General features: G+C 37.8%; 5 protein-coding genes across 5 annotated transcripts; 2 read left to right on the top strand and 3 right to left on the bottom strand.

Annotated features, from left to right (window-relative positions):
- Positions 1-15: 15 nt before the first annotated feature.
- LOC124443189 (trifunctional purine biosynthetic protein adenosine-3-like) lies at positions 16-9,879 on the bottom strand. The gene is given in 15 exon segments (XM_046993725.1): positions 16-485; positions 895-1,152; positions 2,189-2,703; positions 2,783-2,974; positions 3,285-3,431; positions 4,142-4,343; positions 4,711-4,812; positions 4,815-4,923; positions 7,083-7,288; positions 7,451-7,490; positions 7,492-7,642; positions 8,335-8,500; positions 8,701-8,826; positions 8,939-9,007; positions 9,198-9,879. Coding segments are annotated over 15 exon segments (3,021 nt in total). The 5' UTR covers positions 9,750-9,879; the 3' UTR covers positions 16-299.
- Positions 9,880-9,974: 95 nt separating this feature from the next.
- LOC124442597 (DNA excision repair protein ERCC-8-like) lies at positions 9,975-12,113 on the top strand. Its single transcript, XM_046993084.1, has 2 exons — positions 9,975-10,474; positions 10,995-12,113. The coding sequence occupies exons 1-2, from the start codon at positions 10,101-10,103 to the stop codon at positions 11,848-11,850; spliced, it is 1,230 nt and encodes a 409-aa protein (XP_046849040.1). The 5' UTR covers positions 9,975-10,100; the 3' UTR covers positions 11,851-12,113.
- Positions 11,992-14,990, bottom strand: LOC124442595 (protein arginine N-methyltransferase 9-like). The gene is given in 3 exon segments (XM_046993083.1): positions 11,992-12,440; positions 12,879-14,219; positions 14,222-14,990. Coding segments are annotated over 3 exon segments (2,421 nt in total). The 5' UTR covers positions 14,922-14,990; the 3' UTR covers positions 11,992-12,060.
- Positions 14,991-15,044: 54 nt separating this feature from the next.
- On the top strand, positions 15,045-16,668 carry LOC124441378 (protein C9orf135-like). The gene is made up of 6 exons (XM_046991834.1): positions 15,045-15,258; positions 15,376-15,490; positions 15,681-15,808; positions 16,015-16,086; positions 16,169-16,226; positions 16,371-16,668. Exons 1-6 carry the CDS (start codon positions 15,158-15,160, stop codon positions 16,566-16,568), a joined length of 672 nt encoding a protein of 223 aa, XP_046847790.1. The 5' UTR covers positions 15,045-15,157; the 3' UTR covers positions 16,569-16,668.
- On the bottom strand, positions 15,535-19,137 carry LOC124441379 (zinc finger CCHC-type and RNA-binding motif-containing protein 1-like). The gene is given in 8 exon segments (XM_046991835.1): positions 15,535-15,728; positions 16,700-16,817; positions 17,286-17,386; positions 17,507-17,535; positions 17,538-17,613; positions 18,008-18,119; positions 18,452-18,480; positions 18,549-19,137. Coding segments are annotated over 8 exon segments (555 nt in total). The 5' UTR covers positions 18,633-19,137; the 3' UTR covers positions 15,535-15,722.
- Positions 19,138-19,193: the final 56 nt, after the last annotated feature.

Here is a 19,193-nt window from a genome sequence, read left to right as displayed (position 1 = left end):
TGACACACTATCAAATAATCCACCAATATTTTCTTATCGAGAAACGATTGACAACAAACGTTCAGTGTAAAAATGTTTATGGGTGACAAAAACGTATACGATATATATGAACAAAGATCAGATGAAACAAATCAAACAAAAACACGACAATAACACAACTAAAACTCCACTTGTAGTTTCCGTAAAAAGCATTGTAAAGGAATACATATATTTCTTTCCGTTGCAAGCCGCATCCTCGTTCATAACATTTATAACGAATCAACATGGGAGAACAAAGAAAAACTCAACCCCAGTTTTCGCTACCATTGATACTCTACACGGCCATCGTCGCCCAATACAATTTGACCACTTGCCAGCAGCTCCAGCGCTTTAGGATAACAGATATGTTCAGCTTTCTTTACTCTCTCTTGCAAGCTTTCAACCGTGTCTTTGGGAAGGACTGGAACTGCTTCTTGAGCTACGATTGCACCAGCATCAACCTCCTCCTGGATAACAAAATGAAAAAAAGACATATTGACAAGGTAGATACTACTTATACATGCTACACCTTCAACACTTTCGATCCAAAGAGCACGCTCGTTTCGCAAGATATTCATAAGGAAATCACGCTTTTGCATTTAAAATACAAGGAATAAAATATCCTGGAAGACGCTACTTTTATGCCAAGTTACAAGTACAAAACATTGATCTCTTGAAAATTTACTGAAAATACGTATTTTTGGGTTGAATCCCGAACACTTGGCGGGAAAAAAATGACGCGAACGAATTTCTTGCGAGAAAATTACGGCTGTTCGAAATGGATGTCAAGTCAAGAACGAAAATTAAGCCAAAGTTTTAGCACAACAAACGGTTCGGCGAACTAATCATTTCAAGCAAAAACAACAACCAGCCTACCGCAACGAAATGCACCGTGCATCCACTAATTTTCACACCACTGTTCAAAACATCTCTGTGAGCGTGCATCCCTTTAAACGATGGCAGTAGTGAAGGATGTGTATTCAACATCTTGCCATGCCATTTTCTCACAAATTTACCAGTCAAAATTCGCATGAAGCCCGCCAGACAGACCACATGTACGCCGTATTCGTTGAGCGCAGCATCGACTGCCATGTCGAAATTCGCCCTTGAGGAGAAATTCTTGTGATTTATCACCTTGGAAAATGAGAAGACGAGGATACTGAGGAAACGCTAGGGGTAAAAAGGAACATGCAAACATGTACCAATAACGTAGACAGCCTTTACATTTACTTGCGCTGTGTATATATATCGAATCATGATGATCGTTCATTTTTTTCAAAATCGATTGTTTTTGCAGTCGGTGAACAAAAAAACCCTTACACAGCGGAAGTAAAACGTCAGGCTTGTTCTGATACAAATAGTAGCAAAAAAGATGCAAAAATTATCGACAACCTATTGCGAAGGCCTGAGGATTGAAAAACACAATGCAGGACAAAAAGAAACAAACATAAACAAGAGGAGAAAAGATGCTATCGGTATCGAGAGGCGTTAGAATATCACATGTAGGGATATTATAGATGAAAGTCCTTATCTCACAATTTTTTTCTCTCGAATTTTCTGATTGAGGTAAAAAAAATCATTGTAAAAGTTATTTTACAATTTTCTGATTGATGGCTTCGTTCTTGAGATAAATGCGTTTCTTTTCTCAAAATGAGCAATAACGGAGAAAAATTGCTGCGTGTTCAATTTGCTTGATGAGAGCCTGAATCGAGAAGTATGTGACGTAACAAAAGGACAGGAAGTTTTTGTGGAATGTGATTTTTTCTTATAATTTAATATAATCATACTCCAAATCACATTGCAAACTATGAGAGCTTTCCGAATCAGAATACAACTCTGCCATCTAATTGTTGATAATAAAAAGCGCTTGAATTGTTCCTTAAGTTACGTCACAGAGACTTCACCCAGTCCCTATGCGAATTATCAACCTTTACTGTCAAATTTCATATTTGATCAATAACAATTCGAAAACAACGCAGTGTATGAAAAAATTGTAATATGAGTCTCAGATTACTTTTGAAGAAGCAACACGAAAGTACTATAAAAAAATGTAAGATATGCACTTTGATACAAGTGCCTAGAACAGTACAGGTGTAAAATATATATTCATAAATTTGCCCCACGACAGCAATAGAAAGATAAATTACTGTGACATTGACAAACAACTTACCAATGTTGGTATTCCGGCATCTTTCGCACGCGTCAAACCGTGGACGCCTTCAACATTCGAAATCACTAGAACTATCTCAGCCGAACTGTCGAATTTTACTGATTGGTTAATAAGTGCCTGCAGATTGGTACCAGATCCCGAAATAAGCACGCCCACCTTGGTGCGCTTCTTATGAAAGAAACCGTTACCCACAATACTTTGCGAACAGCACAACTTTAACTGATTGCTAAATTTCTCGACGACGACAGATTCCGAGCTTTCGCGAACAACTCCCACAATATTTGCTTGTTCGGAAATGTTTTGTAAATTTTTAAGAACAGCGACAGAATCTTCGTTTGCACAAATCAAAAGGGCGCCCAAACCACAATTGAATGTTCGGAGCATTTCTGTTGGTTCCACATGTCCTGCACGACTGATCCACCCGAAGATCGACGGGATGTTCCACGCACCAGCGTCTAGGCACACACCCAAATTTTTGGGTAGCACCCGGGGTATATTCTCTATCAGGCCACCTCCTGCAAATATAAAACAAGACCGTAATATGAATGGAAACACATACGTTCGATCAAAAGTACAATTCAGTAGTTCAAATACCTGTCACGTGAACGAAAGCTTTAACCTTCCCAGATTTCATCAGTGGCAGAACACTATTCACGTATATTCGCGTAGGAGCAAGTAATACATCGCTAAGACTTTTCGTCACATCAAATGGACAGGGAGAATCAAATTGCAGGCCACTCATTTCAACTATCTTACGGACTAGACTATATCCATTGCTGTGGATTCCTCGAGTGAAAATGAAATGAAAAGCGTTAACTATGACGAGAAGTCGAATGCTGCTTTTGCCTATCCAGTCTAGTGTTCTTTATCAAGAGTCATTAGATATTAAAACCGGACTTCCAATATACTACAGTAAACAGTCTACGGTCTTAATCAGGAGGAATCTAGTATTGAAATCGGAGTCCTTACGTACATACGTACCCCAGTCAAGTGCCTTCAACTGAGATGATCTAATGCCGAAACTTGCGTCGTCATGCGCTCCGGTCAAGCAAAGCGGTCATATCATTATATCAAACAGACAGATGATACAACTTACCAGATGACGCAAGACCAATAACAACATCACCGGGTGTAATATCCTCCTCTCTTGGTAACATCAGCGAGCGCTCGACCATACCCACAGCGAACCCGGCCAAGTCATATTCTCCAGATGAATACATCCCGGGCATTTCAGCCGTTTCACCTGGAACAAGAGGAACATGTTGCACGATTCAAATGGACAATGGAACAATTGACCTTGCGACTGGCGAGGAGCAGCAGCAGCTTTGCAGGCAGTGACGAGACAGTTTTTTTTGTTAAGGAAAGCACCAACATATTACTCTTACTTGTACAAATGAAAACTGTAACCCCACTCGCCTTTCCAGCAGGCTCTGCAATCTTCCCATAAGAAATTCCAACAATATACAAAAAACATGACCCCAGCACAGAAACAAACAGTAGTCCCACTTCACTGTGCAACTTGGTGCTGTATTGGCAACTGGCTGCGGCTAGCCATCTCAGGATACTGTTTGTTTCTACGCTGTCACCAGATTTCTTTTTAATGTTAATAAATGGTTATCGATCAACCATGTCGTGGTAACTGCGAAATCCTGCTAAGCTCGCCCTGACATTTCGTTACTTCAAAATTGTAGCTTATCGCAGGGATGGAGATAAGATAAGTGGAGTGCTCTAGTTTAGATAAGATATTGGTGGCTTCTTTGTGGATATGCCATGCCAATTTTTTTTCTCGTTAAGTTCACTACCATTTATACTACGATTGTTTTTTTGCAGTGCGCTCTATTAAATCCAAATCGCGATTGCTTTGGTTTAATGACTTGTTTTTTTTTTAATATTTTGTCAGCTAAATTACCCCCAGTAAATCCATTCATGATTCTCCTTGTCAACACGCCTTACCTCCTAAAAGACAACAACCAGCTATCCTGCATCCCTCAGCAATTCCATCAATGACCTCCTTCGCCACCGATACGTTCAATCGAGACGTTGCATAATAATCAAGGAAGAAAAGAGGTTCTGCGCCATGAGCTAGGATATCATTGACACACATTGCGACGAGATCGATGCCGATTGACGAGTGCCTCTTACAGCTTTGAGCAACCTTTAAAAAATGCGCCAATATTTTTCACTACTTCATGTAAAATGCAAGATCCCTGCCGGAAATGAAGAACACGAAGCAACGTTGCAATCGGATAGCCTAGAAACAGTTTCACCAGTTTCAATGGTGGTATATTTTCCAGATGAAAATGAAAATTTGTCATCTTACAGCTGACGATGAAATTCAATTCAAATTACAGATTTTTTTTACATTAATGATTAAAGAGATTTTTCAAATCATTGAAAAGATGGCTATTCAGTGGTTAGTGCTAACCAGGTCCAGATTTCGTGCAACCGACCCCAAGTCTATCAATATACTATGTAAAACTTTCATTAACCACAGAATAATAGAGAAATGTATGATCACACACCAATAACTTAGTGCCAACTCCATCTGTTCCACTGATCAATATCGGATCCTTGTATCCAGTAGCTTTCAAATCAAACATCCCTCCAAAACCACCAAGTCCCCCCCCATGCATCCAGTGCGAAAAGTCTTGGCAGCGAGCGGTTTGATCTCATTCACCAGTCGGCTTCCGCCAATTATGTCAACGCCAGCCATTGAATATGACATTTTAAACTTTCTATGACAGAAAGGCACATAAAATAATATCGAGATAATCAACTACCCACCCCCCGTAATCATGTTAATCTCGAAGCAGAATTTCACCAAGTCACTAAGGAAAACCCCTCTCTTCAACACCCTAAACAACGGCGACGGATAGAGGGTAGGTCGAATTAAATTACAGAGACTCGTTTTGAATTCAAATTGCTTTTCTAACAATGCTGTTGGTTGGAAATTTCTAAAGAATGTGCAAGACTATAAGATCACCAATAGGATTAGCTCTACATTGTTTTAAAATTGAAATACAGTCTTAGTAATGTATTCTGACCTACCCTGCATCCGCAATTGCGAAGGACATAACAGCACTACATAAAATCTATCAAGACATGTACCCCCTGTATATCACTGTGTTCAAATTACGTAGATCTGAATTGCCTAGCGATGTACTTCTGTATATCTTAGTGTCGCACGTTAATGCAAAATACCTAGCGATGTACCTCTGTATATCTTAGTGTCGCACGTAATTGCAAAATACCTAGAGATGTACCTCTGTTTATCTTAGTGTCGCACGTAAATGCAAAATACCTAGCGATGTATCTCTGTATATCTTAGTGTCGCACGTAATTGCAAAATACCTAGAGATGTACCTCTGTATATCTTAGTGTCGCACGTAAATGCAAAATACCTAGAGATGTACCTCTGTATATCTTAGTGTGGCACGTAAATGCGAAATACCTAGCGATGTACCTCTGTATATCTTAGTGTCGCAGGTAAATGCAAACTACCAAGCGATGTACCTCTGTATATCTTAGTGTGGCACGTAAATGCGAAATACCTAGCGATGTACCTCTGTATATCTTAGTGTCGCACGTAAATGCAAAATACCTAGAGATGTACCTCTGTATATCTTAGTGTGGCACGTAAATGCGAAATACCTAGCGATGTACCTCTGTATATCTTAGTGTCGCAGGTAAATGCAAACTACCAAGCGATATACCTCTGTATATCTTAGTGTCGCACGTAAATGCAAAATACCTAGCGATGTACCTCTGTATATCTTAGTGTCGCACGTAAATGCAAAATACCTAGAGATGTACCTCTGTATATCTTAGTGTGGCACGTAAATGCGAAATACCTAGCGATGTACCTCTGTATATCTTAGTGTCGCACGTAAATGCAAACTACCAAGCGATATACCTCTGTATATCTTAGTGTCGCACGTAAATGCAAAATACCTAGAGATGTACCTCTGTATATCTTAGTGTCGCACGTAAATGCAAAATACCTAGCGATGTATCTCTGTATATCTTAGTGTCGCACGTAAATGCAAAATACCTAGCGATGTACCTCTGTATATCTTAGTGTCGCACGTAAATGCAAACTACCAAGCGATATACCTCTGTATATCTTAGTGTCGCACGTAAATGCAAAATACCTAGAGATGTACCTCTGTATATCTTAGTGTCGCACGTAAATGCAAAATACCTAGCGATGTACCTCTGTATATCTTAGTGTCGCACGTAAATGCAAACTACCAAGCGATATACCTCTGTATATCTTAGTGTCGCACGTAAATGCAAAATACCTAGAGATGTACCTCTGTATATCTTAGTGTCGCAAGTAAATGCAAAATACCTAGAGATGTACCTCTGTATATCTTAGTGTCGCACGTAAATGCAAAATACCTAGCGATGTATCTCTGGAAATCTTAGTGTCGCACGTAAATGCAAAATACCTAGAGATGTATCTCTGTATATCTTAGTGTCGCAAGTAAATGCAAAATACCTAGAGATGTACCTCTGTATATCTTAGTGTCGCACGTAAATGCAAAATACCTAGCGATGTATCTCTGGAAATCTTAGTGTCGCACGTAAATGCAAAATACCTAGAGATGTATCTCTGTATATCTTAGTGTCGCAAGTAAATGCAAAATACTAGAGATGTACCTCTGTATATCTTAGTGTCGCACGTAAATGCAAAATACCTAGCGATGTATCTCTGTATATCTTAGTGTCGCACGTAAATGCAAAATACCTAGAGATGTATCTCTGTATATCTTAGTGTCGCAAGTAAATGCAAAATACCTAGAGATGTACCTCTGGAAATCTTAGTGTCGCACGTAAATGCAAAATACCTAGAGATGCACCTTTCTGTGTTCAAAGTGTAGACGAATCTTACCTAAATGCTTTATCCCCAATATCATTTCGATAGTAAACATCACAAAATGATATTTCTTTGACTGCATGATACACTTTCTTCTGAGCATCCTCAATTGTATTGGATATTGCCACTGTGCATAGAACTCTTCCTCCAGCAGTCAACAATTGTTTTGTTTCTTCATTAAAAGTTGTTCCAGCTTGAAACACAAGAATGTCTCTACTATCCTAAAAATGTGGATACTCTGATAAATGTAGATACCCTACAAGCTTACACGTGCCAATGTGCAGTCTTTAAACAAAAGTTTTCAAAAATTATCAACTGGTTGAGCCGTCTAGAGTTAACCCCTGCGCGTCAATATAAACAAAAACATTGAGTCCTCAAGTCACCTTAAATTTCTCGATGCCATAAATAGGAAATCCTTTTGAATGGACCGGGATATCCACCACTGGCTAGAACAACACCGACAGCAGCTCTGCCATCATGCCACGAAGGAAGTGCCAAAGTCAAATCTCCACTCACAGCTTCCATGAGAGTTGCGTAGAGATCTGATTCCATCAATGGAAGTATCACTTGTGTCTCTGTGACAATAATATCAACGAGTTGAATTGTGTGCTTTCACAACAATGCAAAACCTAACAACAACTACCGTCGGGAGGGAAAGAAACGAGGGCCATTTTGACCAACCATTCATGCCAAAATTGGCAACAAAACTCTACACCACTGGAGCAGTCATCACACAGTAATATTCATGCTGTTATTTTGCACCTGGTCGAATTATGAATTTACTGCGGAGGGTGCAAAGGGGTGTTTGCAATCCCTGGCCTTGGCTAGAAGGGTGCAGGCTGGAGTGGCGCCAATTTTCCCAGGTATATAATTTTAATATACCAAGTTACTGAGCCAAAAGAATTGTGATTTGTGTTTAAAGGAGCTCACCACAGTTACTTTATGTGTGTGTCGAGGGAGGGTGTACACCATTTGAAGGGTGAACTTAGTGGCTACTTTGCAGATGTCACCATGCTATATCATACAATTCTATAACTTATATACCATGGTTAGGATATACTTTTTGCCCTAACACAAATCTTGCTTAATAACTTGGCATTCAATATAGTGCTGGGAGATTGGCACCTCTCTGGAACCTCTTTTACCAAAGGCTAGAAAGGGTGCACCAGCCTGTAAATCTATCACTCACTACCCATGACAGAAAAAGCATTCTGACTTATCCCATAAAAGAAAATTAAATCATCTTAGTCACCAGCTATCTAATTACCAGGGTCACCAAATCGACAGTTGAACTCAAGGACCTTGGGTCCATCGTCAGTGAGCATAATCCCGGCAAAGAGGACACCAACAAACGTGTGGCCTTCCTGGGCCATTCCATCAACAGCTTTTTGAAGAATCTTGTCTGAAATAAACTCTAAATCTTCTTTGGTTACCTACAAACACAAGTACATCAGCATTTATGAATGATGCACAAAGAGGACAAATTATCTATGATCACTGAGGTAGCCAGTTGGCTCACAAAAATTTTAATTATTCTGAGTTCACTTACAGTGAAAACAATGTTCTGAACTTTACAAAACAGAATTAAAACCTGCAGGCTGGCTACGCCACAGCCTCTAACATAAGAATATACCTTTTTACAAGGGGCATATGCACCCATACCCCCCGTGTTTGGTCCCAAATCACCATTGAATGCTCGCTTGTGATCCCGTGCTGGAGGCATTATTGAAACCGTCTTCCCATCGGAAAAAGCCAGCACCTAAACAAACTAGTATGAATGTCTAGCTTCACTTAAAAAGTTTCACACATAGTCACAATGACAAAATACTCATATTAGTTCTTAGTCAATATAAGTGAAATGCTATACTCACAGAAATCTCTTCTCCTTCTAACTTTTCCTCAATTACAATTGTGCTTCCAGCATCCCCAAAAGCACATTCCTGTAAATGAGAATCATATTATAATTGTTCAAAGGTTTAATCCTCTGGTTACCATCTCAAAAATTACAACATAAGAGTCACAATTTGACAATCCCTTCAAAATATTCTTCAAAATTTGCACAAACAAAAGATACAATTTAGCTTGTCATGAATTTCAACAAACAGAAAAGTCATACAACAGTTGACAGACCTGCAACATATCCACAACAGCTTTTTCTGCCTCATCGCAGTCTTTGGCAACAATCACACCCTTTCCTGCAGCAAGCCCACTAGCTTTGACAACCAACGCTGGGTAACCAACAGTGCGGATGTGCTCACATGCAGACTTGCAATCAGTAAAGGTTTTAAATTGTGCAGTTGGTATGCCATGTCGTGACATGAAATCTTTGGCAAAAGCTTTGCTCGTCTCAATCCTTGCAGCCTCTTTGGTTGGTCCAAAGCACAGTACACCATGACCAGAAAGATAATCAACAATACCATCTGCTAATGGTGCTTCTGGGCCCACGACTACCAGGCTAACCTTCATCTTCAAGCAAAATGCCTTCACTTCAGAGTGTTCTGCTATGTTTATCGACGTTACATTTTCGATTTTCGTCGTAGAACAATAGTACATCTCATCCGTCTTAGACCCGCCATTTCCAGGCAAGACAAACACTTTACTAACATGTTTTGATTTCGCTAGTTTCCACGCTAAACAGTGTTCCCGACCGCCACTACCGATAACCAAGACAATATCAGACATGTTCCAGAGATGTTACATTAAAATTCTAAAGCAGTTGTTAAGAACTGACATTAAATGTCACTGTTTATCAACGTTCAATGTGTTATAAGCCCACACGTGTTTCTTGATAAATACAGCACCAGGAATAATTGTAATAATGATGCCGAAGATCCTTTCAACTTCTCGTCCAATCAGAAGTTCTTTTATTGCTCCCAGGCTCCCACGCCAACTGTAATTTTCAAAATGAACTAACAACAGACGCTACAGACTACATTGTCGACATTGTTATATATTTCTCTTTTTGTTGTTGTGTTGTGTAAACCTTTTGGTTTGGAAGAACAGACGGAACTGGTTTTACAGCCAGACTAGAAAATGAAAGTCAAACGGAAGAGCAACATCGCTTCGCAATTATTCTTGCGAGAACTTGGTGTGAATTTACCAAGAGATTTAAAAGAATGGAAGAAAACTGAGAGAGTGTGCTCTCTGCAATTGAGTAACCATAAGACTTTCGAAAGTGTCCACAGTGGTGGTGTGAACTCACTATCATTGTCGCCAGATCGATACGGTCATCGTTATTTGCTATCAGCATCATCCCGTAGCTCCATAGCGATACACGACCTTACTCGTCAACATGGCAGAACATGTAAAGTTATAGGAAAAATCACCAAGGCGCTACCAGCAATGCACCAACTAAGTGTGGAGACAGTCAGCTGGTATCCCTACGACTCAGGGTTGTTCATATCCAGGTGTAGTATCTCTGGTATATGATTTTTTGTATGAATAAATGTGGGCAAATCGTTGAAATTGTGGTGTTAGTGTTTGTCACATTACGGGCATCTCATTGAATATACAAGCTTTGTAGCAACATTTTGATGAAGATGTATTATTTTTGGTATTCCGTTTGTTCAGACAGTGTAATTAATAACAAATAAGGCAACATCCTATTCATTTTGACATTTTCTAATTCTATTCGTTTTCATGTCATTTACAACAGTATTGTGATTTAACTTCATAGATGTCAAAGCATGTGGAACTAGAAACAAATGAATACAAAAAAACATACACGAAATATCATGATCAACGTCATGAAATATGCCCAAGGATCCTCATCCAGCAAGTGGTTTAACTTCCAACACACCTCATTTCATCACATAAGACATAATAAAAATTCACTTTTGTTTTCATTAATCAATAATTTGAATGTAGTACATTAATCAAAATGCTCAACTTATTTCTTAATTTTTTCATTTCAAATTGACATCATAGTGCTGTTGATGGATGTGTTAAAATTTGGGACACGAACCTGCTACGGTTAGCTGAAAGCTTCACCCTTCAAGATAAGGTCTACAAGCATCAAATGTCACCACTTGTAACATCACATGCCCTGATAGCTGCAGGTTGTGCTGACTCTCGTGTCCATCTGATTAATTTGAAATCAGGTTCGGCAACCCATATTTTGAAAGGTCATGATGAGCCGGTCATCACTGTTGCTTGGTCCACCAGAGAGCCATATTTGTTAGCTAGTGGCGGAAATGATAATCGGGTATTGCTTTGGGACATTCGCCATGCATCAGGTCCAATGCTTGCCTTGGATCAGCATGGTGGCAAGCAGTCATCTGGTCTTTCTAGACACAAGACAGCACATAATGGTCATGTAAATTCAATGTGTTTTACTCCTAATGGTTTGCACTTGGTTACGTATGGCACTGATGATCGTGTAAGACTTTGGGATGTGGCCACTGGTCGAAATTGCTTTGTGAACTATGGACGTATAGCGAACCACTGCAATAAAAGTGTTCAAATAGCGATAAGTGACACATCTAAAGAACTGGCATTTCTGCCAACATTGACAAAGATCATAGCTGTTGACATTCACACAGGAAAACATGTTATGAAGCACAAAGGAGCATACAACGTTATCAATTGTTGTATTTATGAAGAAAACAATCAAGAGTTATATACTGGCTCAAATGATACTTTTCTTTTGGCATGGCAACCTCATAAGAAAGTCACAAGAAATGATACGCTCAAGGTCCATAGGATTGATAGGAAAAGGAGGAGGCCAATTAGTCCTAGTAATTATGAGGACCTTTGGAGTAGTGACGAAGATTATGACTTATAGACTACCAGTGATAAACAACAAAATGATTACCACAATTTTTTTTAATGGAAACAGGATAAGCGGGAATCAAGTGTTCATCATTCAATCGAGTAAAGAATGATAAAAAATGTTTTAAAGATGCAATATATGCAGCCTAATAACTAATGTGTATAATAGATATTTATTAATAACAAACAGTTGTTTATTTATATGGTACAATTGCAGTTGCTTTCAAAGTACAATGATATTAATACAACTTTTCTGACATGATGCTTTCACCATAAGTTTTTGTCCACAATGAATCGAAATCTTCTCTTTAAACATAACCACAACCTGGTTAAAATGGTTAGTTGCACTGGGTCCCGTACTCAACATCTTCTCTTGCCCATAATCCAGTTCAAACCAATACATCAAGCCATCAATTACACCATCATCGGAGGCAGTTATCGGCACATCAGATGACAAGCTCAAGAGGGAGAGCATTGCATCATCATCACAAGCATTCATGAAATCAAAAGTTAGAAGTTTTGTAGGATTGGTGTGTGCAACAAATGGATTGCTTTCTACATCAACATCTATTTGATTCTTTACTTGAAAAGTGTTCATAAATCCTAAAGAAAATACATCATGAACATCGAAGTATTTTCATAAAAAAATTAATCCCAATCAAACCAAACCCTTGGGGTATGTATGGTAAATTCCGTATTCAAAACAAATTTTGCGATTACATATGTCAAAGAGAGAATTTAAGTAGATTACATCACATGGACGTATGGCAAAAACTTTTAATTTTTCTTTCCACTTATGGCAAAGTCAGCCTGCAAGTTTGGCAATGTCATGCCAATTTCACATCATTGGCAGTATTTACTCCATACAAGTTTATGTTTTTGATGTTAGTGAACACTGAAACATTTATATAACACAAAAAACTTTGGTGTTGTCAACATCATCAACAAGCAAGAAGGCATTTGGGCACATACAAAATTTCAACTAATCAACACACAATCTTTAATGTCGCATGCAAATTAGAAATTTATCTCCATAGTAACCTGCTATGTTGAGCCCTAGTGTGACATCATCACCTATCACACAAGTCTTCTGACACAGTTCACTTGATTGAATAAGCATTCCCCATACTTCAATCTTATTTGGTAACACTCGACCTAAATCTTTGTGGAGGACACATCCCTTAGCAAACACAATGTCCTCGATTACTCCCTGTCTAAGTTGTCCACCTGGCTCAATTGGATCAACAACAAAAACATGAAATCTTTTTGAATTTGCAAAGTTTTCAAGCGGATCATTTGTAAGAATCAGCTTCTCTTCAAATTTACTCTCACGAGCAAGAATTTTCAAACAAGGAGAAAAACGTGAGTTCTCCGTGATGCACATGACTGGGGAATATCCAGTTGTCAATGCAAGCAATGGAGATAGACTTGGTGATAAACATGAGGTTATACAACCAAAGTTTGCTCCATTGCATCTTGATGTTCTTTTCAAGTCTTGGAGAGTTTTCTGAAGTGCTAGTTCACACATCTCTTGAAGAAACATGTCGTTCAATTTGCTTATATCTTGATGGGGAAAATAGAAAATACTACAATGGTGAATGTCATGGGTTTCGGATAACTCTTTGTCTGCCTCTGCATTTGTAGCAACTGGCATCAGGAAAGGAGAATGAGCAGTGCTCAAGTTGATATCAAGTTTAGTTGGCATATTATGTGGGCAATTCTTCTTTTGTATCAAAGTATTCTCTTGACTCTGTACAACAGAGTTGAACTCCAAGTAAATTGCACTACTGGTTAATCTCACATTTAAATTGACTTCATCGCCAACTTTAAAAATTGGCTGCATCCCTTCAGGGGGGTGACAAGGATATATTGCTTGTTCCCAACACACACTTTGGCCAGGTGCACTTGACAGTACTTCTTGTCCGTCAAGTCTTAATTCAAACCACGTCATGATGGCATCCACCGTACCACATTCAACGATAGGAATAGAAATGTTATCATTCATCTCTTCCAGGTAATCTTCTGGTGTGTAGAAATTATATCTGGCCAAAACAAATGGTTTACAGAGGCATTTATGTTTCAGACAACTCATATCCTCTGTAGTGTAAGGCTCTAGACCTTTCTTAGACACCTCAGCTCCTCTTATTCTTATATTTGAAATTCCTTCACAATATACACCTGGTTTTAAGCGAGAATAGTTCTGGATCTTCTCACATTCAATTACCTGACCATAGACAGTAGCCGCTTCTGGTATAACCTGTGATGGACAAGAACCCTTCTGGCTCATATCAAGAAGATGCTGTTTTGCATGTGCTAAAGTACTGATAATTCCCTCTCCGAGTAAACCACAATCTAAAGTCTCTGTAACAATCAATGATACCTTTTGTTGATGTCGGTGGGTATTAACAAATCATGTGATTTTTTGTTGATCACATGAACAAAATCTTTCATTTCATTGGCTGACAATAAATCTAAAGACATATTGTACAATGCGTGGGACATTTCACATGCATGTACCTCCACAGCCCCAGCTTGAACAGCGAACATACTCAAGATGCATGTTCCACTGCCAATATCAAGAACACTTTTGCAACCTCTTTCGACAGCTCTCGTGATTGCCTTCTTGTATGCATAATTTCTTTGAGAATCGTTAAGCATTCGAAAGTGCCACCGTTCAACAAGCAAGTTGGCAATGGACTCAAGGCTTTCCTCCGCGGAGATGAGGGTTGGATCAAGCTTAAGTGCCTGCCGAAACAGAGTAGCTGCTTGGTCAATCAGATCAGCTTGAAAAAGAGCAGAGCCTGCAATATTCGCTATTCTACCAGAGAGTGGGAAAAGTCTGCAGGCTTCATCGCAGCATTTTACCATATCTTCGGTTTTATTATGACTCAATAATACACTGCACCAAGCTTTTAGTGCATACTCGAAGTCGTCGTGAACAAGGTGACTATAAAACGGAAAACTGTGGACAATGTAGGCAAAATGGGATAGGGATTTGGCATATTCTTTTCTCGACAGCAATAAACGCGCAGATTTTAATACTTTCTGAAGTTTCTTAGGAAAAACCAACACTTCTTCCGACATTTTCTATTCAGTAAAAATTGTAGTAAGTCAAACTTTTATCAAGAACTTCGTGAAATAGTTGAACGAAAACGTTCGCCATTTTGGATTTTCAATGTTTCCATTTCATAATTGAGTTTCATTACCATAGCAACTAGCGTAAACTACTTTTCATAATTCTCAACAAGTATTATTTTCTATTGCAGAGGTTGTCTAATTTTCATTGATATTTGTTATATTAGTGAATAACTGCAATTAAAATGGATTCGGAGTTGTTTCCTGATTTTATTGAACGTAAAGGTTCATTATTTCTTCGCTCAGATCACATGGATTATGGTCGCGCAACCCTCGTTTCGAATTGGTAAATAGAATAACAGACTATTAGCACTATTTTGTAAATTGATTTAAACAACATTTTCGAAAGTACGGCCCAAAATCCAATTGTTTATTGCAAAGTTTAATGTTGGCTAATTTTTAGGCACCAATCACGCGAGGCTGAGCCTAAGGATTATGAAGTAAATGATCATATTCCAGCCAAAAGACGTTTACATCGTTCAACATACAAGCGGATAGGAAATTCAGAGAGTAATACTGTAAGTTTGATATAACAGTCGAGTTTTCACGATAACTGGCAACACACACTGGGAAGAACGTGTATTTTAAGTAGTTTTCCTCATTTTCTCACAGAGTGTTCTACAAATACAAATAGAATCCATTGCTTTTACACTTTATCTTATTTTAAAACTGTAAAATCTTAATCTTCACATTAACGTTTCTTTACAGTCATCTCTTGTGTCCACAAGCCACTATCAAATGCAAGAGGCTCTACACCTAAAAGATAATTTTCAACCAAAACAAACAAGAATAGCTATGACAAACGAGGACAACTTCCATCACATCCTCATAGATCAGTAGGTTGCACTTTAACCTCAATTACATACTTCAACCTCAATTACATACTTCAACCTTATATCGGACTGGAAAGTTTGTCTGTGCACCAGAGAATCAAAATTTGGATGTGCAATGCAAAAACTTTACAGTCTTGACTTAGTATTGGTGCATTGTTTCGGGTGAAATAATACCTTACAATAATGTCTATGTTCTTTGTACTTTAAAGTAGTGGGATTGAAAACCCAAATAAAAGAAACTGCAAGATACTACCAAAACATCCAAAAAATCATAACAAAAGGTAGTACACACTGTAGTAATGTTCTTAGTGTCAACTGTAAATACAACAAGATTTACCATCCATTGATTACAATGCATTTTAGATACTTAGACACAACTCAAAAAACTTCTTATCAACCACCATATCCATATACACCAAAGGTAAGCTTTACAGAAAAATATTCAATGTGACGTTTATATCTTTAAATTCAATATGACATGTCATGTCTTAATAAAAAAAGTAAATTTGATACAGTTATTTTCATGGATGGTTCATACTAAATTTAATTCCTTTCTTGTTTAAAGGCAACAGTCAAAGATGATCCTTTTGAGTATAATAACTCCCCGACTTGGAAAAAGTGTCTTTCGCAGTTCACAGACACTGACAATTACCATCGCTGTGGTAATAACACATGGCAAGATGAAAGTGGTTACTATGCCAACAAAAACTTACGAGCAAATGTAGTCCCTAAGACAGATACTATTCCTTCGAGATTATTGTAGCATTAACCACAAGTTAAGAACAACTTAATTTCAAAATTTCAGTCAGTGTTTTCTTCATCACTGAAATATGAATCTGTTCTGATTGTCTTTTTGCGTTTTACATCACGTGAGAAGCCACTAGCTCCACTTACATGTCTTTCCCGTTCAGCTAATGCTGCTGACTCAGCTATTGCTGCGCTTAAGCTGTCATTATATGGGTCTTCGATGAAATCTTCTTCACTATCAACATCATCAGCAACATCTTCTTGTCTATCATAGAAGATGAAAGAACAGTAATGGCTTATTTCCCAACTTAGCATCCCAACTTGATAAAATTAGGGTAGAAATAAGGTTTTATTAATGAAACTGCATATAATATGATTCTGCAAAATACGACCTTAAGATATTGTCAAATCCATTGAAGATGATTTGAATATAAAGTCTTGGTAAGTGGTCATACGTAAATACTTTACACAATCCATGGAAAATTACTCTAAACTACAAATTGATTATACACACAATTGTGTCCATTGTCTAAAAATCCCACATGATCCCAATGTTGTAACCCAATACGTTTTTTATGTTTAATAATCATTAGAACTTTTAAAGGTTTGCCAAGGGTTAGTGTTTTGTTTGGCTTCATTATACATTCAATAACTAATATTGGGAATTATCAAGCCTTGCACATAATAACCTTATTTCTTCACAACATTTGGATTGATTGAAAATCATATATACTTATTGTCTTCGTGCTTCCGTTTTCTCTTTTCTTTCTTCGGTGGCGGTTCTCGGTCACCAAGCATATTGTTAGGACAATTGTAACTCATGTGACCATCATCCTTAAAGAAATATCAAAAATATCTTGATTTGAAAGATATACTCTCTTGTGAAAATTGACAGCTTAAGATTGATATCAAAAAATCCATGCTGTCAATTACAATTTCATATCTGATGCATACCCCACATTCATAGCAACGAGTTTTGTCGGATAGTATTTTCTGCGAATAAACTCTGTGGCTCGACCATTGTCATTAGCTATACAACATTTGATTGTCCGTCCAAACATCTATAATACAATCAAAAAAACATGAATATTTTTTGACAGATTTCTGTCATGTGAAAGAAAAATTAATTGGACAGCCCTCTCACCCTTGAATAAAGATTACGAACAAGATTGCAGAGAAGGGCAATTACACCACCAAGATTTATCAAGTTTTAGTACATCCAAGTTGTAGCAAAAAATGTAACATGTTTAAAGCATTTTGGTAAATTTTCACCCCTGAGTCTGCCCCCGGGTTATCATTTTCCAGCTTTACACCTCAATGATCTCAATGAAAACAGACATGCTATGTCTAATTACCAACATGCATGGTACATTATGTTTAGCATCTTTTCACAAATAAACATAAATTGATCCTTTGTGCACATTTGGAAGTATTAGAAAAAAAACATCTTCCTGCCTGTTTCTTATTAATTGCACCAACTGCTTTGAGTGCAGAATCTCGATCCAAAAAAAGAACAAATGCAACTCCTTTACTTTCACGAGTGTTTTTGTCCTTGACGATAGTCACCCTAAACATTCACAGAGGAATAATGCTGGGCCATCAACCATCATCATCTTCGTAATAATCAAGAACTGAATTGTCATTGAAATGTCCTCATAATCTTAAACTAAGGAATTTTAATCTCGAGGGCATAAAAAATAGCAACTTTGGTGGTCATCAATCCATTTTCATTCATCATTACTATTTTATGACTTTGACAGATATGGTTCAAACCATTCAACTAGTATTTAGATGTTGTTTTCAATGTCCGTATATGTCAATACCTAATATAACACTTCTTCAAAAAGTCAAAAACCAAAGTGAACGGGGAAATATTTTAACACATTCGTAAAGACTTACTTCACCACCTTTCCATACTTCTCGAAAATCTATAATGATAAGAGAAATCTCATTTGATAAGATACAAATGAGTTTAAACAAGAAATTATATTATTACCTTGTGCAGATCGTTATTCGTCAAAGAATATGGTAGATTCCCAACGTATACGGTTGATTTGCTTGGAGCAAGGCCTCCACTCATAATGATTTTGAGGGAATTTATATGGAATGGAGAATATCGATTATAAATCTGAGAACTTTAAGAATATAAATAAGGAAATGTCAAAGTACAGTACAGGTGGAGGTAGATACACTTGGCAGTTTCCAGGCTCCATTCACCAGCGACTCTTGCAAGTCAAATGGCAAACGTTAATATAGATATTGATCACTGAAAAGTATGTGAGTCCAACGCAGCTTGAGACAAAGATGACTGAGAGTTTGAAAAGTCCAAAAATGACAAACAAATTGTTATAAGTATACTATACATTTACGTTCTAAAAATGTTTTGTTTGTTTTTGTAAAAAGTGTCATAGACAGGGACTGGCACTAGGATGACGTGATCATGCGTTTCGGCGAGGCAACAAAGTATATTTATGTCAGTTTGTTATTTAGTTATTTATGCCAATTTATATGCAATTTATGCAGGCGGCAATATAAAACAAACTTCATCCATATGTTTGTCTGTCTGGTTGCTGCACCTCATTGAACAGGCATGACTCAATTTTCCATTCTTCTTTTGTTTGAACTGTTGGAGAAACGGTGA

Source organism: Xenia sp. Carnegie-2017, unplaced genomic scaffold (genome assembly GCF_021976095.1).
Source record: "Xenia sp. Carnegie-2017 unplaced genomic scaffold, XeniaSp_v1 HiC_scaffold_20, whole genome shotgun sequence".
In the NCBI taxonomy this organism is placed as follows: domain Eukaryota; kingdom Metazoa; phylum Cnidaria; class Anthozoa; order Malacalcyonacea; family Xeniidae; genus Xenia; species Xenia sp. Carnegie-2017.
The sequence above is the reverse complement of the archived record's forward strand: the minus strand, read 5'-3'. Positions and strand labels throughout refer to the sequence as shown.